General features: G+C 34.8%; 2 protein-coding genes across 5 annotated transcripts in view; one reads left to right on the forward strand and one right to left on the reverse strand.

The window, feature by feature from the left end:
* The window catches only part of nudt6 (nudix (nucleoside diphosphate linked moiety X)-type motif 6), an 11,467-nt gene extending 216 nt beyond the window's left edge, over positions 1-11,251 (forward strand). The window contains exons 1-5 of one of the 3 annotated variants that reach the window (XM_053649944.1): positions 1-54; positions 1,740-1,943; positions 5,076-5,131; positions 9,747-9,801; positions 10,872-11,251. The exon at positions 1-54 is cut by the window's left edge and continues 216 nt beyond it. In XM_053649944.1, coding sequence (XP_053505919.1) covers positions 1-54; positions 1,740-1,943; positions 5,076-5,131; positions 9,747-9,801; positions 10,872-11,251 — 749 coding nt within the window. Of the gene's footprint in view, positions 55-1,739; positions 1,944-5,075; positions 5,132-9,746; positions 9,802-10,871 lie in introns of those variants that run through there. The other 2 variants (XM_053649951.1, XM_053649960.1) reach the window with 2 other exon arrangements.
* fgf2 (fibroblast growth factor 2) overlaps positions 10,970-16,318 on the reverse strand; it is an 18,763-nt gene continuing 13,414 nt past the window's right edge. The window contains exons 4-5 of one of the 2 annotated variants that reach the window (XM_053649991.1): positions 15,048-15,142; positions 14,394-14,475 (exon numbers count right to left, since the gene is read on the reverse strand). In XM_053649991.1, the coding sequence (XP_053505966.1) occupies positions 15,074-15,142 (69 nt within the window). In that variant the 3' untranslated portion in view covers positions 14,394-14,475; positions 15,048-15,073. Of the gene's footprint in view, positions 14,476-15,047; positions 15,143-16,318 lie in introns of both variants that reach the window. The other variant, XM_053649984.1, reaches the window with a different exon arrangement.

A 16,318-nucleotide genomic window follows, 5' to 3' on the forward strand; every position in this document is an offset into this window, starting at 1 on the left:
TGTGCAACCTGCCCGCTGACGTCACCGAAGCTGCCTTCAGTGAGCTTCTGCGTGGTGAATAACAATAATAATAATAACTAAAACCTATAGTGTGGAATGAACTCTTGCAGTGTTACATTAACACTTATAGTGTTAAAGTTTACTAGGTGCTCTGGTTTATCTGAGAGGTTTTTAAAAACAATTCTCACCACTGCTGGGGTGAGAAAGTCCACCAACCAAAACAACAATATACAACAAACAGCAGCAGGGCTGTGGTCGGAATGGCTCTCACAAATGAACAAGTAAAAGTTAGATTAAAGCTGCAATTTCAGGGAGCAAGCACCCGTGAGTTGCAAATTCACAGACTCACTACAATTGTTACCAATCAATCACAGACAAAGGGATTGCCATCACTATACTGGGGCATTAGGCCCCACACAGACTACGGGGTGAGTACCACCTGCTGGCCTTCACTAACACCCCTTCCAGCAGCAGCCTTAGTTTTCCCATCCAGGTACTGGCCAGGCTCAACCCTGCTTAGCTTCAGTGGGAAACCAGGCAAGAACTGCAGGGAGACATGGCTCTGGATGATGGGTATGTTTTGACTACGGACAGTGGTGGAATTCTCTGACTGTAAGAGGAAAGGTCTAGATCAGTTGTTACCAACCCTGTTCCTGAGATCTGCCTTCCTGCAGGTTTCGTCTCCAAGCAAAATCTAACATACCTGTTTTAGCTGATCAAGAGCTTCTTAAGGCAATGATTAGATGGTCAGGTGGGCACGATATGGTTGGAGCTAATGTCTTCAGGAACGTAGATCTCCAGGGACAGGGTTGGTGACCACTGGTCTGGATGAAAAAATGTGCAGAAGGGTGGCATTTCTACTGCAGCTGCCACTACTGTTGTGACCGATTGTGATGTATGTTGCTACTTTGACAACAGCGTCTGTAGTTTTTGGCCCAAATTTTGTCAGAATGTTCCTTAGATCCTCCCCAATCAGTGTGCCAAATTTCACAACTTTTTACCAGACGGTTCTACAAACACCCTAGCCAGAAGAAGAAGAAGCAGAAGAATAACAAGAAAAGGATAAACAATAGGGTGCCTACATACCTTTGGTGCTTGGCCTCCTAAATATTGTGGATTTAAAATTCAACACTACAGATGTTACTGGACACTGTAAGAGTTTGTTCAATACACCTGTAGATCAAGTGGATGTATTTACATTACAACATAGTTATTAATTAACTTGGAGGTGTACTTTAATAGGAAAATGATCAATGCCGGGATGGTGTGATGCAGGCTGATGCGTGTTGTTGTTATTGTTGCCACCCTGAAGTTTCCAGACAGTTTTATTCCTCACACACAAAAGCAATTCACCAACACCAACCATTTTTAAATTATAAATTAAAGAACTTCTCATAATAGTTTGATCTGTTTATAGTTACATTAATGCTGTGGAACATCAATGAAGAAAGTTAGTTCCTGTTATCACTTATGGTTTAGCAGCTATACACAGTCATTCCCTCACTTTCCCTCACTTCAACCAGTCAAAGAGCTGTTACTATAATAACATATTAGAATAAGTGCATTCATATAAACCTGTGATATGCCGTGTAGCTGGAACTACTACCAGAGCTGCTGTTATAGAAAATGAACCAACATTTCCTGACCAATCAAAATTCAACAGCACTGTTGTACGTCATATTCAATTGTAGCAATGTGTTGAACATCCTGTTGTTTGTGTATTATTGTGTGTGTGTTAGAGTCTGTGTGTGTGTGGCGCTCTGAGGGCCGTGTGGCTGTCTGGCTGCGTGTTCCGCTCTGTCGGAGTCGTCTAGCCGAGGCCGCGGCACTGCAGGGTTTTACCTTCCACCACACAGTTCGGGACGAGGCCGTGCTCAGTCTGTGGATGGGGGATGGAGAGAGTCGCCTGCCCAACTACGCAACACACCAGGTTGGAGTTGCAGGTCAGTGTGTGTGTGTGTGTTTGTGTGTGTGTGTGTGTGTTCCTGTTAATACAAAAGGATGCTGCACATCTGACTTGAAGTATGCATAAAAGCATAAACATAAACAAAGATATGCTTAAAAAATGAAATTGATAAGTATTCAGACAGCACAAATTAATAACCTTAGTACTATGGTACGAAGTAGTTAGATTTTTGCAGCATTGTGATCCAATTTAGGCCCATTCCACTTGGCAAATCATCTTCAAGTCCCCCAAGGATACGAGAGTCCCTCTTTCAAAAGCCTTCATAAATGTTCAGTGGGGTTCAAGTCAGAAGCTTGACTAAGCCAAACAAGGCCTTCTTGAGTTATTCTAGCTGTATGTTTCGATCGTTGCCTTGTTGGAACGTCTTATCATCTCCCCAGATTCAGTTTCCTGTACAATGAGATTAAACTCTCCTCTAATATTTTTGGGTTCATCACTCCATTCGTGTTTTCTTCAATGATGTGTAATGTCCCAGTACTGTTTGTAGAGAATCAGCCCCATATCAGGATGCTCCCACCCCATGCTTCACTGTGGTCATGGTGTTTTTGGGATCATATGCACAGCCTTTCTTTCTCCAAACTTGACAAGCTGAATTATTGCCAAAGGGTTCTATTTTGTATCGTCTGATCAAAGTATATTGTGCCAAAATCTCTGAGTTTTGCGTGTGATGTAGGAATCAAGATGATTGCAGTACGCATTGCTTATCTGTGTAACTGGTCTTCCTGATGCTTTCAGGTCATCCTGCAACTCTTTTCCAGTGACTGCTGGCTTCTATCTTACCCTCCATATCAATACTCTGAGAGTGCATTGTGAAATCTTGTGCGGCACACCTGTCCCGTGAACTTTATACCTGTATATTAACGAATCAATAGTGGATCTACTTTAACTATAGTTATACTTCACTATTATTTCTTACATTCGAATGTTGTAAAATAATGTTCACTGAGAACTTTAGGAAGCTCCTTCCCCTTCACCATGATTACTACTTGTTGCGTGAAGTCTTGCCAAACAATGGCAACATCTTTTTTTTATGACACCAGGTGCAACTTTTTTGCAGCATTTAATTGTCTTAATACTTTTTTCCATATAAATTTTGTTTTTGTTTTTTAAACTTATCTTTGATTATGGCTATGAATACATACTTTTTTTGTTGTTCATATTTAAATCCGATGTTTGACTGCTAATATTTCCTCGCCGTTATTTGTCTCTTAGGTGATAAATATTCCATTCCTGTCACTGTTCATATGTCTTTGAACAGTTTGTCTGGACACACATCTGGTCGTTGAATCAAAGGAATTGAAACCCACTGAATAGAAAAGAGACTTGTATAAGTTTGCACAAACATTTCCAGGTTTGAGCAGCAGAGGGAGAGAGGGAGAGAGGGAGGAGGGAGACAGGGAGTGGGGAGGAGGGTGAGGGAGGGAGAGAGCATTCAGTATGGGCATGTTGGAACATGTCTCTTTGTGAAGATACTGTTTATTGGTTAATCCAGGAAGAGAAGAAAGAAACCAGATGCACTCTTCACCCTGCAAAACACACACACACACATTTGTCTTATTATACTTTTGATGACCTTCCATTTACATAATTAATTTGGTTGGTCTCCACCAAGATATAGACTCAAGAATGAACTCTAACACTATTGCATAACACCTGTAACTGAATTAATGAACTAACACCATACTGTTTAACACCTACAGTGTTGAATTAATAGTTTAATGTTGATATTTTTCACTCATTTTCCATTTAATTTAGTTAGGTATTAGCCCATTTTCCCCTTCTGTTTTTATCCATTTGCTATATTAATGCCCAGAACTGACTACGTCTGCACTGATATGGATGGGAATCCCAGATTTTTCCAGATGTATTGCCATCGCAGAGAGGAGCTGACAGATACTGTATAAACGCTCTGTCCTACTTGTGAAAAGGCAGAAAATCATTTTGCTGTATGTACTGTCAGCTAACTGTATGATTTCCACTGAAATAACAACGTAATCAGATGTCATTAAGCGAATGTAAGGTGCTGGCACACACTCGGTTTCAAATGAAAGGAAAGGAGCTGATTTGATTGGATATCGCACTATCATACCTTTTACACAAAACAAAAATGAATTAAGGTTTGCTTTAAATTAACCCCTTAAACTCCCAGGATTTGTCAACAGGTCCAAACTTTCATCCCTGCATCCTCTGAAAAGAACTTATGAGATGTTTAGTCCTCACAAATACACCAAAAAAAGTGTGTCAACTAATAATACATCAAGAAAATCAGTCCAGGCTCTTGTCATAGCAAAACTGGACTACTGCAATGCACTACTCTCAGGCCTCCCAGCCAGCTCCATCAAACCCCTTCAGATGATTCAGAATGCAGTAGCACGCCTTGTCTTCAACCAGCCCAAGAGAACCCATGTCACACCCCTCTTCATGTCATTCCACTGGCTTCCTGTAGCCGCCTGCATCAGATTCAAGGCCTTGATGCTCACCTACAAGACCTTGTCTGGAACAGCACTGTCCTACCTGAACTCTTTCCTGAAGGTGTACGTTCCCTCACGCAATCTGCGATCGATTAACGACCGACGCTTAGTAGTGCCTACTCAGCGTGGCTCAAGGTCCCTTTCCAGAACCTTCACACTAACCTTCCCCCAGTGGTGGAATGAACTTCCAAACTCAATCCCGATAGCAGAATCTGTCACTATCTTCAAAAAACAGCTAAAGACCCACCTCTTCCATGAACACCTAACCAACCCCTAAAATGCCAACCCCACATTATCTAAAAAAAAAACCCTTACCCTGGCTCTTACACCTCTACTCTACACACTTTGCTTTTCTAGAACTCAATTATAAATCTTGTATGGTAGCACTACTTGTATTATTCTCCGCTTGATATATCGTTTTGCTTGTATTTCCTCATTTGTAAGTCGCTTTGGATAAATGCGTCATCTGAATGAATAAATGTAAATGTAATAGTAACAATAGTAACAATAGTATATAAAGTAATCAAGTAATGAATGGGAAGGGTGTGTCTGTGTGGTTGTGTGTGTGTGGGTGTGTGGGTGTGTGTGTGCATGTGTGTGATTAAATAAATACCCATGTGTGTTTTCGCTTCTTAAAGGTGCTGTTGTGAACCAGTCCAATGGTAAAGTCCTTGTTGTTCAAGACAAGAACAGGGTACAGAGCATTTACACTTTTTCTTTCTCTGTCACACACACATACATACATACACAGAGTTCATTTATATGCCACACACTTGCGTGTTCTTGCGAAAGTCATTGACATCACTGAGATTTCTGATACCTTAGCTTTATTTAGCCTGGTCAACAAGCAGTGTGTAAACATGAAGTATTTGGCAAAAGTATTTAGGAAATGGAAAACAAACACACACACACACAAACAGCAAAGTTGACTGCAACACCTTGTTTTGCTTTACCAGCACACTCACTGACTTCTTTATGCCTACTGGAGTAAGTAGAGGCTTTCCTCCTAATCATTCCCGTTCCTCACTTCTTCAGCCTTCAAAATGACCCATTTTTTATTTTTACCCCATCTTATCTGCCAGTTTGTTCAATTTCCATACACTAGCTAAATCTCTCCTATCACAAGAGAGCTACCAAATGAGGAGGGTGAAGGCTAATACGTGCCTCCTCCAAGACACATGAAGCCTACCAACTATATATTTTCTAACTGGGCAAAGGGCAGTGTAACACACTCGTAGGAAAGTACTATCTGCCCTCTTCCACATACATGAGCTCACAGACACCCATGATTGCTTAGTGTCACTTTGATTGACATGGCAGAGAGTAAAACCATCCCTCCACCCAAACATTTTGCTTTCTTGGACTCCCAGCCATTGCATGGTTGTGGTATGTGGTATGGAATTAATCGAAAGGATGACCTTTGTCCAAAATGTCAGAATGTTTATTAATAGGTCCTAAATGACGACTATGTACTTGATGAAATACAGCACAGATCTTTCAGCATTGTTGTTTCCAATATGTGCAAAATTTCCAGGTAACCTAATAACGAGACCTAATAACAAGCAATGTGGTTAAATTCCCCAGATCGGCTCATTTGCTGGCCGAAGGATGTGCCTTGCATAAATATTTACACACTGTGAACTTTTCAATCTGGAACTGAAATGGACTTATTTGGGATTGTATGTCATGAAATCTGCACAAAAGAGCCCATAATAATGCACTTCTGAGAATACTATCCCTGCAGTGAAGCATGGTGGGGGTAGCATCTGTTATTGATGCTTCTTTTATTAATTATAGTTTCCAGGTTCACTTACCATATAACGAACAGATCAGATTGGATTTTTACCTCTGATGATGATACAGAGACTGAGGTTTATGATGCTGATAATCACACGAAAACTAATTCCCCAGTAAAACCGCATAATTCTTTAAGATTGGGCATATTTTGTTTGTTTGTTTGTGTGTGTGTTTTTTTTTTAAATAATTAGATTTAGTTACAAATGTAAAGGTTAAATGTATTTTTCTCTTTTTTCACTTTTAACCAGCCTTTAAAATGATAGAACCTGTGATTGAGATACATGCAAAAGAGAAATTTCAGTTCAGACCTATGTCCAGTAGAAAATGTCAAACTTGGACCATGTAGAGGGTTTTCCCAGTTCGCTACACACATCTGTGTATCTCTGTCTTTATCTGGCTCGCTTGCGTATTAGCTCTCTTTATTGTTTATCTTTTAGGCCTGTTGCTCAGTCGTCATTTACTGGTTGCAGTCTGGCCCTGATCCATCGGTGATACTGAATTACAGAATATGCCATTGGCCTTAAATTTCTGCTCACACAACATGACTCAGCAGCAAAATATTTGAAAATTTTAGGTGCTTTTTGTCCATGTGTGGGTGTCAGATGATTCACACTTTAGATGAAAAATAAAACCATCACAGAAAAGTGTGGTTTCATTTGCAACTTTCCAAAGCTAAACAGCCTCTTCTGAGACATGGAGCGTATACGTAGAGTAGATTGTACAATGAATACTTGTTGTCTTTATATTGTCACGTTATTTGGCGATATATGGTATACGACACCGTCATGAAATGTGTGTCCTCTTTTTCAGCATAAAATCAGTTTTATTAGATATTGAACACAAAAATAGAGTGCAGATGAAAGATCTGGAAAGAGAGCAAAAACAGCAAGAACGTACTGGACAAAATAATACAAATAACATACTAATAAGCATTACTGATATTCTTGTTGTCTGCATGTAGATGTCCATTTTCGCTATTCATACCCAAGCAGAAGTTAGGAATAAAAACTATGTGTAAGATAAGTTTAGCTAGCACCCACAATTCTTATTGGAATTGCTGGATGGTATATTTTATCCTTCGGTTGGCAGATCATAAAGCTCTGATTTGCACATAATTTTTCCCAAATGTATTCGATTGGTTAGTCTTACACATGCTATACATGGCTAATTTAGCTAAAAGTAAGCTTGGAAGATTATAGCCTTCAGTTTAAGCTGAATGTCACACAAAAATACATTGTTTTTCATGTTAAAGTGAGTTCATTTTTATTTGTAAAGCCCATGTAAAAAAAAAAAAAAAAAAAAAGTGTCAAATAGCCTGTTTTAAAATAAACTACAGATAAATTCAAACTATATTATTGATCTAATTCAAACAGGATTCAGGAGATGTGTAAGAATTAATGTATGAGTTTTATTACAAAATCCAAAACAGAATTCAGTATCACCTCAATATCAAAAAGCAGGCAAAGATCAAATACGTAAATCCACAAAAACAACCACACAACTGGGCAAATCCAAAGAGTAGTTGAAATCAAGGCCAGAGTAAAATGACAGGAATGACAATCATGGAACAAAGGCTCAGAACTAACAAGATATGTTTGCTACACGTTAGTAAAAGGTATGCTTTATACAGTCTGTGAAAAGAAAGTGCGTGGTGTAGAAGAAATGTCCTTAGCATTCACAGGAGGGGCCCTCTGCAGGTGTGGAGGTGTACTGTCCCCCTGGTGGATATAACAATTATCTTTGAATCACTACTAACATACAATTTCACCTTCAATCTACAAAACACCTCCTTTTGGCCAGACTATTACTTTAAGGGAAACTTGTCAGAAATGTGGTGTTGATTATTGGCATCAGAAATCTAGAACACAAATACAGGCAGCCAAATGTTCTCACAACCTTATACTTGTCAGAAACACACAGCGCTAACACACACTATCAGCCATAATCTATAGTTCTTTTCTTATTTATTAAACATTACACAGCTAACGTTAAACACTGACTATAGAGAACATAGTGCACATTCTACTCATTAAACAATACCTGAAAATGGACATAGAGCATCTAGTTAGTAAAGAATCAGTGTTTAGGAACACACACACACACACACAAACATACTAGTACTTGCATCATGGGGGGGAGGGGGAGAATTGGGTTCTTGCCATGTAAGAATCTGGAAAACATTATGCAGTGACAGGAACTACAGAGAGTGTACTTAATGATAGTGTGTCAACAGTAGTGATTGGAAATCAACAATATGGCATACATATTCCTAAACAGAGCTGGCAAAAGATGCTTCCATGAAGGGGTTGAATCATTTTGAAACTGGAGAAATCATTATAAGTTGCATTTTCAGTTGAATTTGGGGAAACCACTTGAAGCATTCGTTGTGTTGAACTATTTCAATTGCTTTTGTTTGATTTGTTCATCGCGAAAACCCGAAAGACTGTACATTTTGACAGTAAACCTGATTTTCAATGGGGGTTCAATAATTTTGATTGCAACTGTAAATGCGAATACTGTAAATGTAAATATCACCACCCTCTGACCTCAGGCTATTAATAAACTCATATATCACTAATAAGTGGCAATCAGAATGGAATGAGTGCAACAGCAATAAATTATACTAAATAAACCCCAGGATCCAAAGGAATTACTCTCAAAATTTTAAATCTAGGCCCGACTAAATAGTGTTTACCAGATTTCGAATGGGCCATTCAGGACTAACAAATGCATTGTTACTGACTGGTGAAGATCCTCCCATATGTATACCTTGCTAAACCCCTATGACCATCAAGCACATTTTACTGAACTGTAAAATGTTTGGAACTATCAGACAATGCTTTTATTCAGAGACTTGCTTAATAGATAGTTTTTAAAAAGTACAATCTGAACAGATTTTACAGTTTTTATCTTCTATACATTTTAAGTGTCTTATTTAATATTGTAAATATTTATTGATGAACCTTTTCTATATACAGCCTTGATGATGTTTCTATCATAAATTACTTAATATAGTATATTACATAAAATACAAAAAAAGTCTCTGTAACATTTCCCCACAAAAATACTCTTTATTGTTTCATATAAGAGAAAAAAAAAATCAAACCATGAACCATACAAAGAAAAATACAAGGAAGGCAAGTACAAATTTACATAGCTTTAACTTAAAAAAAAACAAACGATAAAAAGCATTAAAATGTCAATGAAAAAGACTACTCAAGTAAGAACTAAATTACAGTTTATAACTAGCAGCATTTTTTTTTGTTTGGTGTTAAATATGACTAAATAAACATGTTTATACACATCAGTAGAACACGTTTTTAAACTCAAAAATATAAAGTTAATATTTCTATGTTGAATGCATGGAATTAAATGTGTTGCATATGCTAAGTTTGCAAAAAAAAAAACACACACATAAAAATATAATAAACACATTTAAAATAAATGGATAAATCTATGCTAGTAATGAAAACCCTTTAAAACATTTTCTAACACAGTTTTGTTTATTTCAGGCCAAGAATATGTGGAAGTTTCCTGGTGGATTGTCTAATCCTAGTGAAAATGTTGGTAAGCATCACAACAAATGTCACACAAAGATTATGAAATGCTGATAAAGTTTTTTTTTTTTTTAAGTAGTGTTTTTATTATTTTAGTTATTATCTTTATTATTTATTATTTTATTTTATTAGTTATATATTTAGTTATTACTTTAAATGGATATTCATCTTTTTCTCGATGTTTGCATCCATAACCATTAAACCAACATTAAAAGTCCATCTAAAAGTCTATATTTACACTTTACATTAAATAAAAACTCATGTGTTTATGCACTAAAAATCTTTAAACCTGTTTAAATTTGAAAGTATTTCATCTAATTTGTTTCAGAGCTCACGGATAAGATAACCTCGTTTCAGTCCAAATATTTAGAGGTTTTATGTAGCTTTGACCTCATTAAAAAAAAGTTACACAAACAATATCTGACATGCCAACGATAAACAATTTCCTGCTTCCCTCTTGAGTATAAACTTACAGCTAAATACAGATTTGAAACTTTGACTTTGGGGGAAATGTGAAGTCTTAAATTTTAAAAATAAAATGAAATGGATAGGTTTGGAATAGATTTTGATTTGATTATTTAATTCTGTCAACAAAATGGGCTTAATGTACAGTATCACTGTATTTGTTAAGAAGTATGAGTGTATTTAGAGATTTCATTGTCTTTAAATTAATCTTTAAATAATAGCATATATATATATATATATATATATATATATATATATATATATATATATATATATATATATATATTGTAATACAAGGCTAGACATATGATAAATTTATTAGCGAGTCTTGCAGGCAAGTGAAATCTCCAATGTGTTGCCTAGTCTCGTGTTTTTAGTTGCCGGTTCAGTAACAGGTAGTTAGCTAGTTGCATGAGTTAGACTAATTTAAACGAAACAGGTTTATGGATTCTTTCTATGAATTCGATGAATTTCTTTTTTTGAACCTAAAAAGTATAACAAAAAGTTTTCCAGCTACTTAACTATTTAACTCTTTGATACAAATACACAATGTTTAGACTTGATAAACATTTGTGAATCATTACTTGTTAACCCCCCCCCCCCCCCCCAAATTAGGCGACACTGCAGTCCGTGAAGTATTTGAGGAAACTGGCATCCGATCTGAATTCCGATCTCTTGTGAGTATCCGTCAGCAGCACCACCACCCTGGAGCATTTGGGAATTCGGATATGTATCTGATATGCCGTCTCGCGCCAGTAACGTACGAGATCAACTTCTGCAAGCATGAGTGTTTACGTTGCGAGTGGATGGATTTGGCAGAACTGGCCAAAATTAGTGACGCTGCACCCATAACGAGCCGCATCGCCAAACTGCTCCTGTTCGGACTACAAAACGGATTCGAGAACATCGATCTAAGCATGGAGGAATTGCCTGCTGTATACACCGGATTAGTTTATCAGATTTATCACAGGAAAATTCCGGAGCGGTATAAATAAATCTCACAGTGTGCTGAAGATACAATTAAATGCCTTTTTTCCTAGAAGCCTTTTTTTAAAAATAGAAGAATAAAATGGATAGCAATTTCTCACATTTAAATATCAATCCAAAGCAATAAATTCACTTTTTTCAACAACAAAAAAGAGGGGAAAAGGACCAAATAGAATTTCCTTAGAGCACAATGATTAAAAAGATGAATAATATAGGATGTCTGTTCTTTTTTTTTCTTTTTTTAAGCTAAGGGCATTATTTTTTGTCTGTAGATGACTGTCACCTAACTTATACACCAAATACATATTACAGTTACATTATATTAAACTAATTTTAGTAATATTTAATTTTTTTCCTCCTCAAGCAAGCGTTTGTTTTGTTAGATTTATTCAGTATGTGCATTTTCTATTAACCAGTAATGGCCAAAATATGTGTATGAATGAACAAAGTGATAGAGGAATTAAATATTTAGACAAGAATGCTTTTAAATTCTCAGTTATGATTGGCAAAAGGTGTTATTTTATATAAATATCTATAATCGAATTTACATTAATGTGCTCTAATACATTATTGTATCTATAGTAAGAACTAATTCATAGGAAGTTATATGCTGGACACACTACATACAGAATTGTAAGCCTATTAATAAACAAATGAAAAATATGTTTGCGTAATTGCTGATATGGTGAGGGGACATTTATTTAAACTTTATGGAAGGAGTCTCAAGCATCAGCACTTCGCAGCAGTCAGGGGTAAAACTCTTACTTTGAGTTTTCCACCATGGGAAAGTCTACGTAATTTGTAATAAATGAAACTAATTTGTTTTGTGTTCGACAACATTAAATATAACTATAAACAGATAACAGTATGATGTCATTATTTAACAAGTTAAAAGTTGTAATTGTTGGCACTTTGCTGTGATATAAATAAGAAGATAACACTTCAGGATGTGCAGTTGATTATTTTCCTATTACAACATGCCCTGTCATGTTTTGTTTCTTGCATCTATTTGACCTAGCTAATAAATACAATAAAACACACAGACTGATTTAGGTTTTAAAATATTGTTAGACTATGCATGTTGCAGTTGCGTTACACTGTTACACTGTTAAACTGTTTAATTTTATTGTTAAATGTTGATATAACTGCAGCACAAAGTCACAAATTCTTTTTTTTTTTTTTTTTTAGACTTTTTCTAAAGTTCAGTTCTCCCACTATTTTGTATGAAATATTGATGTTATTATTTGATGTTATTAATGACTGGATCTCATATTCTGGAAAATGCCATTTAAAATTCTTCACTTTTACTTTTAGGCAAATATTTATATATTTGCCTGAAATATTTGGACTTAAATACAGTATTTAATGTAAATATTTTATATACAGTCATATCAAAGAATGTTATAATAATATATTGCAATACTGTTAGAGTTTAACTACATACATACATACATACATTGACAATAGTGTTTTTTCTCACATAAAATCTCATTTACATGACAATTTGATCTATACACACTAAAAGCTAGAAAGGAAGATATATAATATAGAAGCAGCATCTTTTAAACTCACATTATTTAGTCATGACATTCGTTAAAAATGTACAGGAGCTGCAGTCATAAAAATCAAGAGGCTTTAAAAATGAAAAGAACTTTTTTTAAAAATAAAACAGTTTTGCCAATTAAATAATTGTTTCACAAATTTGTGAATGTTTCAAGTTTTTTTCAGTGTTTTTATTTGATTGGTATGTAATAGAATGTTGTTGTGTAATAGATTTAGATTCATGTTGAGCAGATTTTACAATGTGGCCATTTTCTATGTTAACTTAAACTTGTCAAATAAGTTTTATGTTAATGTTTATGAAGTATTAAATAACTTTTAAATAACTTAGTTGAACAAAGTAAAATGGTTTCAATGTAACTTAAGATAAGTTATATATTTAAAACATTTACCTACCCACTAGTAGGTGCAACAGCCATTGCAGAAAATCTATTAAAATTGCTGTTATTTGAATGATGGACGATTCACCAGAAAACCTTTTAGATTAGTATGGCATCTATTAATTTCATTCATGCTTCTTTTTCATTGAGCAGAAAAACAGATGATCACAGAGCTCCAGGCTGAGATTACAGATGGAGTACTTCCTGTTGACCTCATTTAGTGACACTGATAGGCTGCAGATGGTGAAACTTCACCCTGGGTGATAATGTTTTGTTCATTGTTTAGTACACACTTCTGGTTAAGTTAATGATTTAGGGTTGACGTAATGACATGAAACTTAAGTTCAAATCATTACAATTTTGGTAAGAATTAAGTATTCTATTTCTGAAAATCATTTAAAATTTACAAAATTACAAACCATTAAAGTACAAGACAGCACTGGGGCCTAGTCCCGATATAATTATTTTGTCATTATTTTTGTTAATACTGGCCTAAAATGATAAAGTTACCATAATTTTCAGTTGGAAAAAATCAAGTGACACACTTATTCCCTTTTTCTCTGTGAAATGTAGCATTTTTAGATCAACAAAAAGTTTACAAACGCATTTTAATTTACAAAAACATTTAGAAAAGGAATTGGACTCTATAAAAGACTTAGCAAATTAAATTGGTGATGAAGAATTACAAAGATGAAGCTGTGGTTATTACTACATAGTTAGTTGCTTTAATTTTTTTTTTAAATGAATTTACATTAGCTCCAACTCTATATCTTTATGTTAAAAATGACCAGTTTTAAGGAACCTCTTTAGTTTGTCCACATCTCTATTCACAGACAAAATCTCAGACAAAATGATGAGTTTAAAAAAAATTCACAAGTTGCAATCTCTTATTAATGGCCTAAAATAATTCATTAGTGAGAAGCAGAAGCACTGTGACAATTGTATGTTTGTAAGTAATTCAGTTTCTTGTCTGAATACGACCCCACATTTCTTTTGCCAAAAAACAAAAACAAAAAACGAAAACAAACCATTAAAAGATTAATTGTCCATATTCTGGCCTGCCATTTGTTTTCATGTAAACAAATAAAAACTCACACAGACAAAGTTTAGCCCTTGGCTGACATCGGGAGGAAGAGGATAGCTTTTTGTCCAGGTCCTGTGTTTGCTCCGCTCTTGTATTGCCCCGTCCTCTTTAGCGCAACATACCAGTTTGGATATTTCCGTGATCTGTACGTGTTGTAGTTATTCGCCTCCAGGCGCTCGAAGAAATAACATTCATCTGTTGCTCGTCTCTGAGTTAGAGAGAGAGAGAAGTAGAACTATTGTTAAGACTGTGTCAAGAACTAGCTGTAGTACAAAAAGTAATTACAGTACTTAAAGCCTATTGTACTTTATGTAATTGCATGAAATAATTTAAAGTAATTTGAAATACATGTTTATTGCAATTTTGCCATTTCTATTATGTACGTTATGTACATAACTTTGTCCAAAGTGAAACATGTAAAACCTCAACATATATTACTGAGGTACTCTTTATACACACACATACACACATAATTGCACAACTTTATTGTTTTATATAAAGCCAGATTTATAAGCTTGCTTTGCAAGACTATAAAATGATAGCAAATGCTTGTATGTTTAGGTTTCTCTGAATTATTATGATTTTAGAAATGTTTTCATCTGAAACAGAGTGTGAATATTCAGTTTTTATATTGAAGTTCAATTCTTATTTTGAAATACACTTCACTAAATACTTAAATCAATATCACTATTTCCACCCAGACTCCAGACAACTTTAATTAAATCTGCATGTGTGTATGTGGGTGTGTGTGTGTCAGATTCTTCCTACATGAACTCTGACCTTTGCTGTGATTCATTAAAGATTGGTCAAGATTTGGGATGAAGCTCGGTCACATTCAAAGTTCTGCTAAGGAAGTACATGTGCACATACTGTATCTGTGTAAAAAAAAAAAAAAATTTTGTTGCTTTAAATGTTACAACAATCACCGATTTTAACCTGTGTGTGTGTATTGTCTAGCATTATCTGAAGAAATATCAGCTAGTTAGCTAGTTAGGTTAGAGAGTTATATTAGCTTATGTGGTTTTACTCTGTTTTACACTGTTATAAGCTGATTATTGTATGATGTAACTAAATTTCTTAGTTTAATTGCAATTTTAGTCAAGAGATTACATGTAATAATAATAATAATAATAATCATAATCATAATCATAAAATTACCACACAGCGGAATTACTATTCATTTAAGTTATATAAGTTATTATAATTATTTTCCAATAACAGCATGTCCTGACATGTTTTATTCATCTGTTTTATTACCACAGCAATTTACAGATTACAAATTTAAACTTATTAATCAAAGACACGGTATACTCTTATTTATAGTTACATTTACTGTTGTAGAGCAAATTATACATTATAGCAGCTTTTTCTTTGATAAATAACAACATATTTTAAATAATCGGTTTCGATCCAAAATATTAACCATTGATTATTAAGCTCATCCAAGATCCAAGTCCCTGCATAAGTTGTTACTGTACAAATGGAAACGTATTAAAGAGAGAGGATTAATATAAACCTGTGATTTGAATTACAGCCAGAACTACTGTTAGTTACTGTTAGAGTTGCTATTATAGAAAATGAATCAATGTCTTCTGACCAATCAGATTTGAGTGCTATGATAGGGATAGAACATAACACACAGCTGCCAGTTCTCAGAGCCATAGTAAAAAATAATAATAAAAAAATGTAAAATGATCCAATTATATATTTTATAATAACACTATAAAATATTTAGCACTGTGTTATGTTTTAAAATCTTAATAAATTTTTTGCTGAAAGACTTTAAAGAGTTCAATCAAGAATCTGGCCACATGTAAAAAAAAAATTAAAATTATAATTATAATTATAATTATTATTATTAGTAGTAGTAGTAGTAGTAGTAGAAGTAGTAGTATTTTAATTTTTAAGTTTTAACAAGTCTTCAAGTTTCACATCGGTAATATGAATCTAATTAAAAAATAAATAAATAAATTTGTTTATCATTTTGTATTGTACAGTACAGTTTGTTAGTCTTTGGTCTGGTAGGGTTACAGAGTGCATGGTGTTTTTAC

The sequence above is a fragment of the Ictalurus furcatus genome, chromosome 2 (assembly GCF_023375685.1).
Source record: "Ictalurus furcatus strain D&B chromosome 2, Billie_1.0, whole genome shotgun sequence".
Lineage (NCBI taxonomy): Eukaryota > Metazoa > Chordata > Actinopteri > Siluriformes > Ictaluridae > Ictalurus > Ictalurus furcatus.